This window comes from Trichomonas vaginalis, chromosome IV (assembly GCF_026262505.1).
Source record: "Trichomonas vaginalis G3 chromosome IV, whole genome shotgun sequence".
Lineage (NCBI taxonomy): Eukaryota > Parabasalia > Trichomonadida > Trichomonadidae > Trichomonas > Trichomonas vaginalis.
Genome location: NC_067206.1, coordinates 19,276,267 through 19,291,361, shown reverse-complemented (window position 1 = coordinate 19,291,361; position 15,095 = coordinate 19,276,267). Strand labels below are relative to the sequence as shown.

At 34.0% G+C, this 15,095-nt stretch overlaps 5 protein-coding genes and 2 pseudogenes across 7 annotated transcripts, besides 1 other annotated feature; all 7 read right to left on the bottom strand.

Moving 5' to 3' along the window:
- Nucleotides 1-15,095: part of a mobile genetic element that runs on past both edges of the window.
- TVAGG3_0127500 (organellar and viral DNA polymerase type B) lies at nt 706-1,540 on the bottom strand (the record flags this gene model as incomplete). Its single annotated transcript, XM_051223809.1, has 1 exon — nt 706-1,540. A coding segment is annotated over one exon (835 nt), but the record flags the coding sequence as incomplete, so codon positions are not given.
- TVAGG3_0127490 (KilA, N-terminal/APSES-type HTH, DNA-binding family) lies at nt 4,565-5,117 on the bottom strand (the record flags this gene model as incomplete). The annotated part of the gene is made up of 1 exon (XM_051223808.1): nt 4,565-5,117. A coding segment is annotated over one exon (553 nt), but the record flags the coding sequence as incomplete, so codon positions are not given.
- TVAGG3_0127480 lies at nt 6,351-7,104 on the bottom strand (annotated as a pseudogene). Its single transcript has one exon. A coding segment is annotated over exon 1 (754 nt).
- On the bottom strand, nt 7,416-8,078 carry TVAGG3_0127470 (uncharacterized protein; the record flags this gene model as incomplete). The annotated part of the gene is made up of 1 exon (XM_051223807.1): nt 7,416-8,078. The coding sequence occupies one exon, from the start codon at nt 8,076-8,078 to the stop codon at nt 7,416-7,418; it is 663 nt and encodes a 220-aa protein (XP_051108793.1).
- On the bottom strand, nt 8,339-8,824 carry TVAGG3_0127460 (integrase core domain containing protein family; the record flags this gene model as incomplete). Its single annotated transcript, XM_051223806.1, has 1 exon — nt 8,339-8,824. The coding sequence occupies one exon, from the start codon at nt 8,822-8,824 to the stop codon at nt 8,339-8,341; it is 486 nt and encodes a 161-aa protein (XP_051108792.1).
- TVAGG3_0127450 (keratin-associated protein family) lies at nt 9,465-10,625 on the bottom strand (the record flags this gene model as incomplete). The annotated part of the gene is made up of 1 exon (XM_051223805.1): nt 9,465-10,625. The coding sequence occupies one exon, from the start codon at nt 10,623-10,625 to the stop codon at nt 9,465-9,467; it is 1,161 nt and encodes a 386-aa protein (XP_051108791.1).
- TVAGG3_0127440 lies at nt 10,940-12,288 on the bottom strand (annotated as a pseudogene). Its single transcript has one exon. A coding segment is annotated over exon 1 (1,349 nt).

Genomic DNA, 15,095 nt, shown 5'->3' with positions numbered 1-15,095 from the left:
CTTCTTTCCACAAAATATTGACTTGTATGCTAAACTTTGTTTTCCAGGTGTTATTTCTGCGAAGTCACTATGAAACTGACCAAGGTTTTTACCAATGAGAACTCTTCCATAACGTTTCTCAAACTCTTCAGCTAAACGAGGGATATCTTCATTGTAGAGATGCATACTGTCGTATCGCTATAAAAGATGTCCATTCCTAAGTCTTCAGCAGTACAGAATACTTCACACATTATTCTCTTCGACATTGATAGAATGTTAACACCAAGTGGACAGAAGTTAAAGTGTCTGCAAATGCTTTTCGTTAGCTTGAAAATAGTTTTATCTGAACCATCCAAACCTTCGAACTTCACTATATGGTTGTAGTTTCTGATGGCATATCTTATAGCATCTTTGTCATTACTATGGTTATTTTTGACTCAATAGGAGATAGAATAGTTTTGCCATAAATACTGTTCAGAATGAGCTTTATATTTTCTTGCAAAGGATTTCCTTCTTTCTTATACTTTAACCTTAACTCAAACAACTTCTTTACTTCATCTCTTATTCTAATATCTCTGTTTCCATCGTAATAGTATCCTTGCAACACTTCACATTTGACACCTTGATATTTTATGAGGTCTTGTAATGTTATATGGTCAACATACATTAAACAGCAAGTGTTTGAACTTCTGGGAACGTTAAGTTCTGGATTTAGTTCAGGGTCACAAACTATTAAAGGAAAGTGTCTATGTATTCCAATCTCTGTTATCTTAATGAGAACAAAGAAGCCAGACATAAACTTTTCACCAATGGGTTCCTTTTGGTCGTCATCGAATAAATGTCTCATGAGATACTCTGTGCTTAGCATCTCATCCTTCATAACCTTTGGAATTCCTTCTAAAGTATACAATCTTGCTATAGCGGATGGATATAATGAAACAGCGTCGAAGTCAGCAATGAGTTTCTCTTTACTCTTTTGTTTCATGTTATCTGACAGCATACATCTTCCACCTTGAATACATCTCGAAATAAATTCTCTTGGTTTATTTGAGAGGTCATAAAGATTTCCATTCGGGAAGTATACTCTGTTCTCAAATAATTTGTTAGCAATTGAACAAATACTAACGTAGTCATAAACGTTTAAATCAAATTCTTTCAATAAGTCATTGCGGAACTTAACAAAACCTTCTCTTAAAATTCTTACATCTTGTTTGCAATAAAACGTGCTATATTTTTCTAAGTCGAAGTGGTTCTCATCTATTCTGCAACCTTTGATGGAATCTATGTTTTTCATGAATGTATCTGCATCCCGGATAAACTTACATGCTTCAGAAATGACACCAGTTCTGTTGTCATTTGCTAACAAAGTACTGCTGTAGTAGTTATATGGAAATACTTCTTTCGGTCCTGTTTGTAAGTTAAACATAGCAGGAAATAGTTTAAGCTTCTTATTTATAACACTGTAAGAGTCTTTTATAATAATTGCCCTTCCTTTATATAAGCCAGTTATTTGCATTGTTCGTGAACCTTTAATGATGGGAGTTCCTTTCACTTCTGTCATGTGTCTTAAGATGAAGTTTATATCATAACTGAGGTTATGGAAATATATTAAACTCTTGTCAGGAAGTCGTTCCAAAAATTCTGTTGCACAGTTCTGACCCCATATGCTTTCACTCACTGAACCATCTTCACTGTCATAACAGATGTTAAAAGCTTTATGAAAGCCATCGGTACTGCACTCAAAGTCAGCAAAGAAAACATGCTCAGGAATGAACTTACATTTAGCTTTATTTACTTCTTTTGACTCTGCTTTCTTCTTCAGTTGTACACAATACTTTGGAGCATATGTCAAATCTTTAAATGGTGCAAGGTTCTGTTTATATAAGTCAGTCGTATATGTGAAAAGTTCTCCATAAGAAATAGGTTCAAAATATTTGCACTCCCACAATGTTTTCATAACATCCCATAACGGTGTTGTTCTATCCATGCGAACAATGTATTTACCATCTCTCTTTGTATAATTTCATCTGTTTCTCAATGTTCATTCCACCACACTCCTTCAAGATTTCTATATAGTTGCGAATGAAATATGTTGTCATTGGTAATCTTTCGTTTAGCATGTAGTGGTCTTCAACAAGAAGTAAGTCAATAGTTCGAGCAGTTTCACATTCTTTTGGTATATATCTCTTTATTTCATTATGTCTTGAGTCATTGAAATAACCAATGGTAACATTAAATGCTATACCTGTTGCGTCAGAAATTTCTTGTACTTTACTTTGAGGAAAGTCTCTAACACGAATGACTTCTCTCATGTGGTCAATAGTCTTCATCTACTCCAGCCTGAATGCAAGCATAAACGAAACAATTGTCTTCTGTCATAAGTGTTGCAGTTCTTTTGTTCAGTTCATTGAAGATTTGGTAGCGTTCAAGATTTATAGGTAATGTGCAAAGATACTTCCAGAACTGACCGCTTCTCTTCTTATAAAACTTCTTTTCACCATTATCTTTCCAAAAGCTTTCTATAAGTGCTGGGTTTCCTGTTTGCTTAAGAGCTTCCAAAATGGCTTTCTGGTCATTTGTCAGTGTGCTTTCATCTCTATATGGTCGCTTCTGGCTTTCCTTTCTTTACATCTGACATCGTTAAGCCTTCATATTCTGTTAAATCATACATCTTTATTTCGGTAAGATTCTTTATGTTTGTCAAGAAGAAGTCATAGTGCATTTCAACAATACCTGCAGCATTTGCTTCTATCTCTGATATAAAGTTCTCCTTCAAGAGCTGATGTAGTAATGTTCCAATATTATTGAGGTTTAACGTAGAACATTCATACTTTCCACCAAGTTTATAACATACCATCCATCTTTGTTGGAGTTTATTTTAATCTTCTCTAAGAGTCTCATGAAAACCTTACCGAAATGTTTGTGTAAGTAGTCTCTGTTTGGTTCATCTAAAGCTTCGATGTTAAAGTCAATGAGTCTATTGCCTGACTTCACATTTCTCTTCCTATTCTCTTCATCTTTCTTTAACCATCTCTCACCTTCTTTTGGTTTGTCGTCAATGGAACGAATGACATCGTTAGCTTTGCGAACTTGTTCTATAGCACTTTTAAACATCTCTCTTCTCTGTTGTTTCAGTGTGTCGTCTCTTCTTCTTGTTTCACCAACGTTCGCATTTGTTATGTCAAACATCTCACGCCTTACTTCATGAGGTACTGAACGTCTATGATATAAGTCAATAGCAATGTCATTTAAAGGAAATGCTATTGCATGAACTTCGTCCTCGCCGCGTTGCGGCTTTATGAACTCATGAATTCTATCATAACTTATTGCACCATTATAGTCATTGAGGATGTCAGCGAGTGCCTTTTTGTTTGTTGCGTAATGCTTTGCAACATCTATATTAGCTTCTGTAAGAAGTTGTTTTATTTCCGAGTGTTCTAACTTAGACAACTTCCGATACATCTTTAGTAGGAAAAAAAAAATATTTTTTGAAAAAATTAGATTAGATTTTTTTAAGTTATTTTTCAAAATAATTTAATATTTTTATTTTAATGAAACACATGCAAGATTGCAAGTTCTTTTCATACAATGCTCTCGCTACTGCCATCAAGAATGAGTTCAATGGTGCTTCAAACGTTAATGTTATCTTTAACAAGAAGTTTGTGAAAGAATCTAAGTTTGGTCAGTATGTCAGACCATTAGCTATCGTCATTGACCGCAAACGTTATACTTCACAAGAGTTAGCAGTAGTTTTGAAACAAAAGAGTTTCTTCGTGAATGTCAAAGATACTCATTATACTGTCATAAAGAACTCTAACGTTGACTTCTTCAGTATTGCTAAATCTTTCCGAACAGAAAGAATATAAGAAGGGTGAAACAAATGTGAAATATTATCCTTCATCTCTGAAGACAATAACGAACAAAGATGTTATACAGAAATTCTTACCAAAGGTTGAAGAAGCTTCTATTGACATTGACGAAGGAAGTGAAATGGTTGAAGAAATAGACCCTGAAGCTATTTAAGCAAAAATATATTTTTGGTTAGTCTTCATATGGATATTTTACAACAATTCCCCAATGTATAAACTTTTCATACGCTTTTTCATAAGCTTTATATACCTTCAGAAATTTTGCATAATCTTTAGAAGCATTTAGATATTGTTTAAATGCTTTGTATGTCTTCAGAAATTTTGCATAATCTTTTACATGTTGTTCGTTCTCTTCTTCTGTCATGAGTTCCGAATATTCTAAATTCATGTTCTTTCATATGAGATAAAATTTTATAAAAAAATAAAATTAGCTTAGATTTTTTTATTCTTCCTCTTTGAAGTTATCGAAATATTCTGTTATCTTTTCCTTCAGTAATGGTAAGTCTTCTTTGAATGTAAGTATTGTGCAACCTTTGATGTCATAGTGTGTTTGAGGAAGAGTATTTTGACAATTTCCTTTATTTGCTCATTCGGTGTCATTGAAATCGGTAAGTTTTCACGATAGAACCAGTTTCTGTCAGATTTGTAAATCTTAGCAAGGTCGTAAAAGCTTTTGTTGTTTCTTCTGACTAAATGCAACATAACCATATCTCTATCTTCTTCTTTCTCCATCTCTTCAGCGTAAATCATATACTTATAACTCTTTTCCTTTCCTTTTGGTACTGAACGTGGTATTCTTTTCTGTATGCTTTTGTCTTTGGATTCAATGACTTCATCTTTTGCTTGAAGTTTCTTTTCCATCTCTCCACGTTCTGCTTTATATAGTTCATCTAACATCATGAAAATATAACAAGCATAACGAGGTGAAGCCCACATTGCTACAGCATTTACTAAAAGTCTATGAACATAATATCCTTTCAAACCAGGTGCCAAATTCTTGCGATTTTCGTACGGAATCTCTTCCCTCGGTTTTCCGAGGGAAGCAATCATATGAGGAAATTCTTCTAAAAGTTCTTTAGCCTGTTGGTTTTCAAACCAATGATATGCTTGCTTTGTAGAAAGAAGAGCATTCATTATACTTTGCATTTGGTACATGTCATCTTTGACTGAACGAATGAGTCTCAATTGTTTGTTATACTGTATGTATTCGTATTCTTCATTTATGGCTTCATGAACGATAGCAGTTGTTGTGTTCTCTGTTGTTGACATATCTGTCTTTACATACAAAATAAAAAAATAAATAAAAATAAAATTAGCGTTATTTTTTCTATCTTTCACAAAAGACCAAAAATAAACGCTTTACATGTATTTTTCAGCAACTTCGTCAAATAATTTTATAGCTTTATCTATCTCATCTACTTCAAACGTTTCTTTACCTTTTATGGGAGCACCATACATTTTCTCAAACTTTTCGAGTAGTTCTGTTTCTGCGGCTCTCATATCATTAACGAACACAACCTTGACTCTATTGACTGTACTGTCATATCTTTGAGTTATATTATATGTCTTCCTATCTTATATCTTTTTGTGTTGAAGTCCTTCGGTTTCTGAACGATGTAAAGTAAGCCTTCACTGCAACGTTCCGTATCGAATGAACCATAAGTTATGAAGTTATATCCAACAACTGGGTCAATCCATAACAAAACTATTGGTATAAGACTTTTGTCGATGAGATATGCTGTAGTTCCATAGAATCTTACTGATATCATAAGCTCAGGATTTCTTGTCAAAATTTTCTGAGTTGAAGCATTTCTAACCCAGTCGTGTGTTTTTCTTTCCAGATGGAGATATAATGTCTGACAAAGAATATTTGTTGTATTTCTTTGAGTATCTTACGTTTAAATCACCTATTCTAACCAATTTGGTGTCATTGTCTATCTTTCTAACTGTTTCAAACTCAATGTTTTGACATATATGTCTTTACATACAAAATAAAAAAATAAATAAAAATAAAACTAACTTTATTTTTTCTTCTTTAAGGAAATCACGATTTTTGTTGCTGATTCAGCAAAAATATATTTTAGGGTAGATGGTTAGATCTAACCTCATTTCTACCCTCTTTTCTACCCCAGTTATTTTATAAGCGTTTTACATGGTAAAACGTTATTTTTTAAATTTTGTGAAAATCAACGGTTTGACACATGCCCTAAAAATTATTTTACTCAGAATTTTGTTGCTGAATTCAGCAAAAATAATGTTTAGGGTAGAATGGTTAGATCTAACCTCATTTCTACCCTCTTTTCTACCCCCAGTTATTTTATAAGCGTTTTACATGGTAAACGTTATGAATTCGTGAGACTTTAAACAGTTTTGTAGCTTCTATTTTCTTCTTTTAGTACATCGAAATGTTTTAACAATGCCGAAAGTTTCTTTTATTTCTTCTTGACATCAGATAATAGGAAATCGTCAGCAGTTGGATAGTTTTTGTTCAGAAATGCTAACATGTCCATTTTATCTTCTGCTGGTTTTTCTGCTTCTTTCTTTAAGTCTGCATAGTCGTTTCTCATACGTTCTATCTCTTTGACGGAGTAGTTATATCTCCTCATTGCTGCTTTACATTTAGAACATTGCGGGTTCATTTTTGCGTTATACATTGAAATAAAACCAGCTAAAACAACTAAAGCGTCAATTGCTCTCTTCATCTCAAACATAGCGGGTCTTATTTGTTGTTCCATACTTTGCCTCTTCTATCTTTATCTCTTATCTGCCATACACATTCAGCAACTAACGAAACAAAGTTGTCGTAGGTCTTAAATTCTTCAGATTTATATATGTCAGAGATGTTCTTATATACCATGTCGCAATCTTTGTCCATAACCTTATGGTTGCAATGAAATCCTAGAAACTCATAGTTTACCTTTCGTATGAACTTCTTTATTTCTACTGAGTCAGTTGCTTTGACTTCAATTTCATCGAATTCAGGAATAGTGAGTTTTTGTTGTTGGATTTCAGGTAGTTTGGGTAAATGGTCGATGAGGTCCTGCATTTCATAAAGATACTGTTCATTTGTTTCATCTTTCGCACTACAGTCTAAATTACTTGTTAAAAGTTCTTGCTTTATCTTCTGGATTTCTGTTTCAAAAGTATATGAAGAAGGAATGAAGCTTTTCATCTCTACTAACATAGATGTTGGATTCATGACTAACGAGTTTGGTGCTGTTGTTTGAATTGTTGTTGTGCCGATTGTTGAAATCATATCTTTTATACAAAATAAAAAAAATAAATAAAATAAAACTAACTTTATTTTTTATTTCGGGAAAATTCATGAAAATTCAAGAGGGTAGAAATGAGGGTATAAATGAGGTAGAAATGAGGTTAGATCTAACCTCTTCACCTAAACATTATTTTTGGGTCCTTTACACTCATTACGAAGAAGTCTTGACAAAACATTTACGAAGAAGTCATGACAAATTCAAGAGGGTAGAAATGAGGTGAAAAAACAGGTGAGATCTCACCTCTTCACCTAAAATATATTTTTGGTGAATTCAATAAAAATAAATGGTTCATTTACTCACAATATTTTTGTACAAAACGACCCCAAACTTTTAACTTCTTTTCTGCAGCTTCAAATGCTATCTTAGCGAGTTCATATTCTCTAAATTCTCTCTTTAAATCTTCTTGTTCCCATTGGTCTAGTTCGTATGGAGAATCTCTATAACCATAATATATCTCACGTTCATGTTCTAATTGTTTTTCACACATTTTTCCAACTTCTTCTTCGAACAAAGGTTTAGCATTCTCCACTGTATCTTCGAGTTCTTCTTCATCTAACTTCTCATGAACTTTCTTGTCTATGGAGTCCATAATTTTTCCAACTGCTATGCAATATTTTGGAGAAGCCCACATTGCTATATAGTTTATAAGTCTTGGGTCTACATACGTTCCTCTAACCTGTTTGATTTCATCAGGAATTCCTGCATGAATTTTGTATAAAAAGCAACCGTCGGAATTCCGGCGGTTGCTATATTCTTCACAAAATGCCTTATAATACTCTTCCCAGGACTTATTTTCCAACAACTTTCTAAAGTCTTTCCTAAACTGCTGACACATCTTTGTTACATTAATGTAACCATCCTTGTCTCTACGTAAGACTTCAATACCGTTATAAGTGCCTTTTGTGAATGTTTCACCATTAGATTTGTTCGTGAATGTTTTTGCTTCGACTGACATTTCTGTTCTTACATACAAAATAAAAAAATAAATAAAAATAAAACTAACTTTATTTTTTCTATCTTAAGGAAATTCATGAAAATTCATGAGGGTAGAAATGAGGGTAGAAATGAGGTTAGATCTAACCATCTACCCTAAACATTATTTTTGGTCATGGACTTCGTCCTCGCCGCTTTGCGTCTTTATGTTAAAATAAATGGTACCATTAATGATATCATGACTGTTCTCGTTCATGTCTGATTTACATCTAATGAAAAAGTTTAGAAGAATTTTCTTATTCTTTCTGGCATATTTTTGTCTTTCCAGTACTCCCGCTCTAATGGTCCCAGATGTGTTGGCTTCGACTCTCTCAAGTTCTTAGATGGTATAACATCTTCAACGCCTCCTTCATATCTTACTTTATAAGTGTCATCGTTTATGTTGTAGCCAAGTATTTCAATAACCACTCCTCGCTTTGCTTCGTCAATGGTTTCAGCAAGTTTGCCATTACTACTTTCGACTAATTTATGTCGAGGGTAAAACGCAATAGAGTCGTCGGCAGCTTTTATAAGATATCCATTACCTTGCGTAGAGTCTACGATATAATAATTTCGACTTAACCTTAAACGTTTCTTTGTCAACGGTTTGTCGTCAAGAACTACACGAACTTTTGTACCAGGAATGAGGGTAAATTGTGTTGAATTTCTGATATTTTGTGTTTGGCTTCGTTTCTTTTGTATATACTTTTCTTCTTGTTGTTGTGTCATTGAATTTGGTGTATGTCCTGTTGTAGAATTTGTTGAGGAATTATATACTTCGAGAAAATGTTTCATTGTTTCTTCGGTAAAGTCTCGCTCTTGATTTAAATCTCTGAGCGTTCTTATGAAGCGATTAATGATACCTAAAATATTATGGTTATGGTCTTCAGTAGTGTAGTGAGTTATGTTATGCTTAATGAGAAATTCTGTGATTTCGTTGCTGAGGTATGCACTGTCTTGGTCTGATGTTAAAGTACTTGGGCTATGTTCTGCTACAAACTTTTGTAAAACTCTTAACACTTCACGAGTTCCTTTATTTCTCATTATATACGCAAAAGCTTTGCGAGTGTTAACATTTATGAAGATGAGGAATGGTTTATGTCCTCCTTTTCTGCTTTGAATGAGAGTGTCAAATTGGTATGCGTCAGGAGTGTTGGAGTAAATTGGTAAAAAGTAGTCGTAAGGGTTTATTTTTGTTTGATGTACAACATTTTTGTCAAAGAACCTTTTCACTTCAGCTCTGTTAGTAAATCCCCGACTCTTTGCAGCTTCATTGAACTTCTTAAATGACCTCCATGGATGTTGTTCGAATACTTCTTTCAAGCTCATTTATGTAAAGTTAAAGAGTTTATTCTAGGCTCAAGCGCGTTCATTGAACTCTATACCATGCGAATACAGTCATAAATGGTGGCATATAATCTGCACCCGAGCCTGTTGGATTTGTTGTGAAAGTATGGACATGATTTCCTCCTGGTTCAGTTTGTCGAAAAGTCTTTTTTGCTGAATTGTTATAAGATGGAGATAAAACGTCATTGCCAGATTTATATTCTGAGTTGTATAATGGGTGGTCTCTTAATGAGTGGCTATGGTCGCCAGAAAAGTTTGTAGTTCCTGTATGAGTGTGCGCAGGTAAGTTTGCTTCAGTAATTTTCTTCGAACCCCCTGTTTGCTTTGAAGAGTTAGCACAGTATAAGAATTTGTCTACAATCTGTTCCCAAGTACCAAAACCTAAAACTGTTTCTGGATTTGTTGAATTCATTGACGTATAAATAGAACCTATAGGATATAATGTTTCAAGAATCTGAGTCTTTAATGTTTGAAGCTCTGTTTTATCTGCTTTCTTATCTAACATTGTTGGTAGTTCATATGCTTCAAAGTTTCTGGCATGATCTTCGATATTCCTGCAACTCTTATCTAAATTGTTAAGAGTATCTTTTACGCTTGTACTCGGATTCTCTAAAGGTGCACTTGAACCAAGGTCAAAGTTCAATATTATGTCGTCTGCTCTAACAGTAGTGAAGGATTTATGTGTATGATTTTTGTCGGCTTTACTATTTAATGTAGCTTGAAGTTCATTTATATCGGAGATATTGTGTTTATGAGATTTCAAAACTTTGTTCATTGCTTCGAGTTCATCTTTGTCAGCTTTACTTTTAATAGCATCTTCAAACGTTATTTTTGACTTAACTCTCAAAGTAAATCTTGGTTCAACTAGTACACCGTTAACATTGAAAGTAGAGGCATAAATTTCACCGGTATAACCAAATGCTTCTGGTGCTTTAGCTACATCATACTGTACAGTACAGCTTATGTCATAACCTTTAGCACGAATGTATTTATATCTTCTTTCATTAACATTTTTTGTCTTCGCTTCATCACTTCGTGTTAAATATCCATGATAGTCCGTTATAATCTGTTCATCTGAACTTATATAATGAACATGGTTCTTGTCCGCTTTACTATTTAATGTAGCTTGAAGTTCATTTATATCGGAGATATTGTGTTTATGAGATTTCAAAACTTTGTTCATTGCGTCAAGTTCATTTTTGTCCGCTTTACTATTTAATGTAGCTTGAAGTTCATTTATATCGGAGATATTGTGTTTATGTTCTTTATCTGCTTTTTCGGCTAATTTCTCTTCTATCTCATTTATTTCAAGTTCATGCCTACCACCACCTCCTTCAGAAGTATTTTTCTTCAGCTCTTGAAGAACATCCACTTCACCATCTTTGGTGTCAATAATGAGACTTTGTGTTAAAACCTTTCCTGTCTTAATGGATGTTTGTAAAACTTCTTCTTCACCGTGTTCGGGGTCATGGTCGTCATCATATCTTGTGAAATCAGAGATGTTGTCATACATTAAGCATATCTGTCTCAAAAGTTCTGCTATTTGAAACTGGAACGAAAGATATACAGAACTTTCATCATCTCCTAAAGTCAAGTCTGCTTTCTTAAGTATTTCTTGAATGTATGCAATGAGAACAGAGTACCTTGGAAAATATTCGAACAATATTTCATTAGCTGTTGGTTTTGGTGGTTCTTTTGGAGTTTCTGTTGTTTCAGTTCCTTCTGTAGGTTCTGTTGGAGTTTCTGCATCTCTTGACTTCAATGCTCTTGCTCTCAAAGACCTAAATGTTAGAGCACCGGGTTTTACAAAGGACTTTATAAATGCTTTAATAGTTCCTGGTAAGTTATTGTTAGCATTAAGTAAGTTCCTTATGCTTCCATCATGTACGTCCATAGCACTATGTAAAAAATCTATACTTTTCTTGTAGTCAGCAATAGACTGACTGTGATTTTTTAAAGATTTGTCAATACCTTTAAGCCAATCTTCATGCATGTCTGATACTGAGCCAAGAATATCATTTGCTTCCTTTAGTGTATTTTGTGCTTCTCGTAAAGTATCCAATCCCGTACGTGCATTGTTTGCTATACGTCTTACAGTATCTATTTGACTCCTTGTTTCTTGCATCCAACCAGATAAAGTTTTAATAGTATCCGAACCATTTGAAATGAAGTTCAAAGCATTTTTAACGTCATTTAAAACTTCTTCACCAAGTACCGCCCATATCTTTCCGATTTGGTATTGAAGAACTCCATATGAAGCAGCTGTTAAACCAGTATTTATAAGGTTCCATATCCATGATTTAGCAGTTTTTCCATCCTTTCCATCTACACCATCCAAACCGTTCTCGCCTTGAGGTCCTTGTATTCCTTGTATTCCTTGTATTCCTTGTGGTCCTTGAGGTCCTTGAGGTCCGGTGTCACCCTTCTCTCCTTTCAGTTCATCTTTATGTTCGTTATAATATTCTAATGTCATAAGGTGTACATCATTACTGTTACCAGCAACGCCAAGAATTTGTTTCTCATTCATGACTAAATTCTTTAAGCATTTAATGTTGTCGTCAAATCGAAAGCTCTTTAACAATTCAATGAGAACATTTAATACTTTCACTAATGAGGCATCTACTGTTGAATTTATATATTGCACCGTTCCATCATTTATGATGGAACCTTGCTTATTGTAATGAATGGGTCATAAGTGTTAAAAGTATCGAAATCAATGACTTTTTTAGTTTTTCCATCGTCAATGACTAAATCATTGCCTTCACTGTTAAAGTTGAGTTTTCGTTTACTAGTTCATGTGCTCTTCTTGCTTCATTTGTTTCATACGCATATGCAGCTATAGTCATATTTTAATGAGAATAAAATGTTGTTCTATTTGCAAAGTACAGACCCAAACGAATACCGGACAGTAAAGCTACAAACAAACTTAGGACTTCAGAATGAAGCACTTGCTTTCAGAGTTGTTGACTTCAATACTATCGCAACTTTTGTCATAACAGATGAAACAGATTTCATAGAGATTGAAATAGATGACAAAAGAAGTGTTATAACATTTCCTAACAGAGCTGGGTATAGAATAGATAAAATTGCTGGAGTCATAAATACTCTCATAAATGAAGAAACTATTGACAACATAGATGTCGAACTCTCTTCTGAGGGAACATTGAAGTTCAGTAGCAAGAAAGAGTTCAAGATACCAAGAATGAGTCATAGAGTTCAATTGCTTCTGGGAGCATACCATATGACATTTCCTTTGAAAAGTGTTGACAAAACGATTGAGATGAAATCTGTTCCATACGTATGTTATGGCAATTGTTTGTACATTGAGTCAAAAATAGCTAATGTCACAGGTATTTCAGGAGTTAATAGTAAAGGTTCAGTAGAATATAAGTCTTTCTGTTATGCAGTAAATTCAATGTTCATTCCAAATGTTCCTGTCATAGCAACTCATTTAGGTAAATGGGTTCGCATTAGTCCTCATAATTTGAAAGACATGCAATTCAGACTTGTTGACTTTCAAGGAGAGCCTGTAGAACTGAAGGCACCAGTGCGAATGACTGTTGAAGTTGACTTTTTAGAAAATATTAAATGCAACAGCTTACAAGAGAACTCAGAGCTAAAAATATAAAGTATGAATGTTATGTATTAGGTCATGAACTTTGGTTGTTGCTGTTTGATGAAACAAATGAGTTAGTTATGTCAGTCAAGAGAACAGAAAAATATTGTGTTAGTGAAAACTGCACCAAGTCAATAAGATTAGGTTTGCATTATGAAGATGAGTTCGATACTGTTGAAGAAGTTTTGGATAGATATTACAAATTGCTTTAATTTACTAAAACATATTTCAAGCAAAGTTTATATTCTGTTGAAAGTTTTGTATACTCGTTCGAATATTTATACTTAAACTCAACTCCTGTAGTTCCTGGTGTTTCAATGATGCGGATGTTACCTATTTTCATGAATAGTGGAGTTTGACCACAGCATTCGATTTCAGGGTCGAGATAGTCAATGACACATTGCTTTCCTGTTATTCGTGAGATAACATTTTCAAGGTCCTCCTTTGTTAGAATTATTTGGTTCTTGCTTATAAGATTTGTCAAAAGCTTCTTATCGTCTTTGAGTAAAATTGTTTGGTATAACTGAAGAAGGTAATGGTCTACGTTATCTGAAGGATTTGTTTGAACATTTGTGTAAGGGTTGTCGTTGGCTTCTCTTGAAAGAATTTGGTCCAGTGGTGGATACTCTAACTTAACATCTGATGTAGCGTTAGCGTTTGAAGCTGAGTTTAAATTCACCGACTTAAGTTCTGGTTCTTTTTCTTTCAAACACTCCGAACTATAGTTCTTTATGACAATATTGTTTGTCGTTCGTGAGTCAACATTTGATGTTGGTTCAATTGGAACATTAACGGCACCAGCTAAGATGGATTTGCTTCTCATTTCATATAGAATAAAAACCTTTTATATGTATGAAATGAACAATATACTCGACAAGGGTTTGAATGTAAAGCTAACGAATGAAAATATTGTTGAATTCACTGAGACAGGTGCTGTGTATAAAGATGTAGAACTACTGAACAAAAGAGCTAAGGGAAGAAGCAGGAACATGAACAAAGGGTGGAAGCCTATAAAAATTTATGTCAATGATGGCTCAGGAGGTTCAAACATAAAGTATGCAGAAAGTTATAGAGTTTATGCTCTCAAAGGTGAAAAGCCTTCATTTAAGAACAGCTATTCTAACCATATCCTCAAAAGCTAACGGATGGGGAAGTGGATGATATGAATGACAGCAAAAATATTAACAGAAATGGCGACAGAGATGCATGGAATTTGTTTACCATCAGTCAATTGAAGGTTAAGCTTTAAAACAATGTTGGTCGTTCCCATGGAATATTTTTGACTTTAATGGTATTAGTCATGATATGAATCTCAAGGTATGAACGAGGAGAGATGAGAGACTTATATGCTTCCCAAATTTCTTCAAAAGGTAATGTTATACCTGACTGTTTCCAAATGAGTTCAATGTCATAGCGTGAGAAACCTTGAAAGATAACGAAGTCAGTTATGAGACGTTTTATGTTTAAAGCTAAAAACCTCCATGTTTGCATAAGTATTGCTACAGTTAAGTGGTAATGTCTGACTTTAGTTATGATGTTAGCTAATGGTGAGTCAGGCTTTGACACTAAACCTTTTCCAGCGAAGTCGTCACAAACATAAAGTGTTTGAGGATATTTTTTGAAGGGGTATTTTGAAAGTTTTGATAGAATGTAGTTTGTCAGTCGTTTCATATCGTAAACTCCTGAGTACTGACGTAAGTGGTGTTTGTCAATAATTCTTTCCATCTCCTCAGAAGTCTTTTGCATTCCTGACTGTATGAATTCTACGATGGCATAATATTTCCTCTTACGTCGAATGTAACGTTGAAGAAATTCAATGAGTTCACTGTCTGGAACTTTAACGACAGAGGCTTGAACTTTTGACATAAATGTTTTCGCTGTTGAGTCCATAGAGTCTGAAGTTGCTGATATAATGATTTGGTCATAGTAAGAGTCGTTTCCTAAACGCTCTGTTATGAGTATATGACGAATGAGGTTAAATGTCTTACCTGAACCCATCTTTCCACAATAGAAATACACACCATTTGAACAGAACTC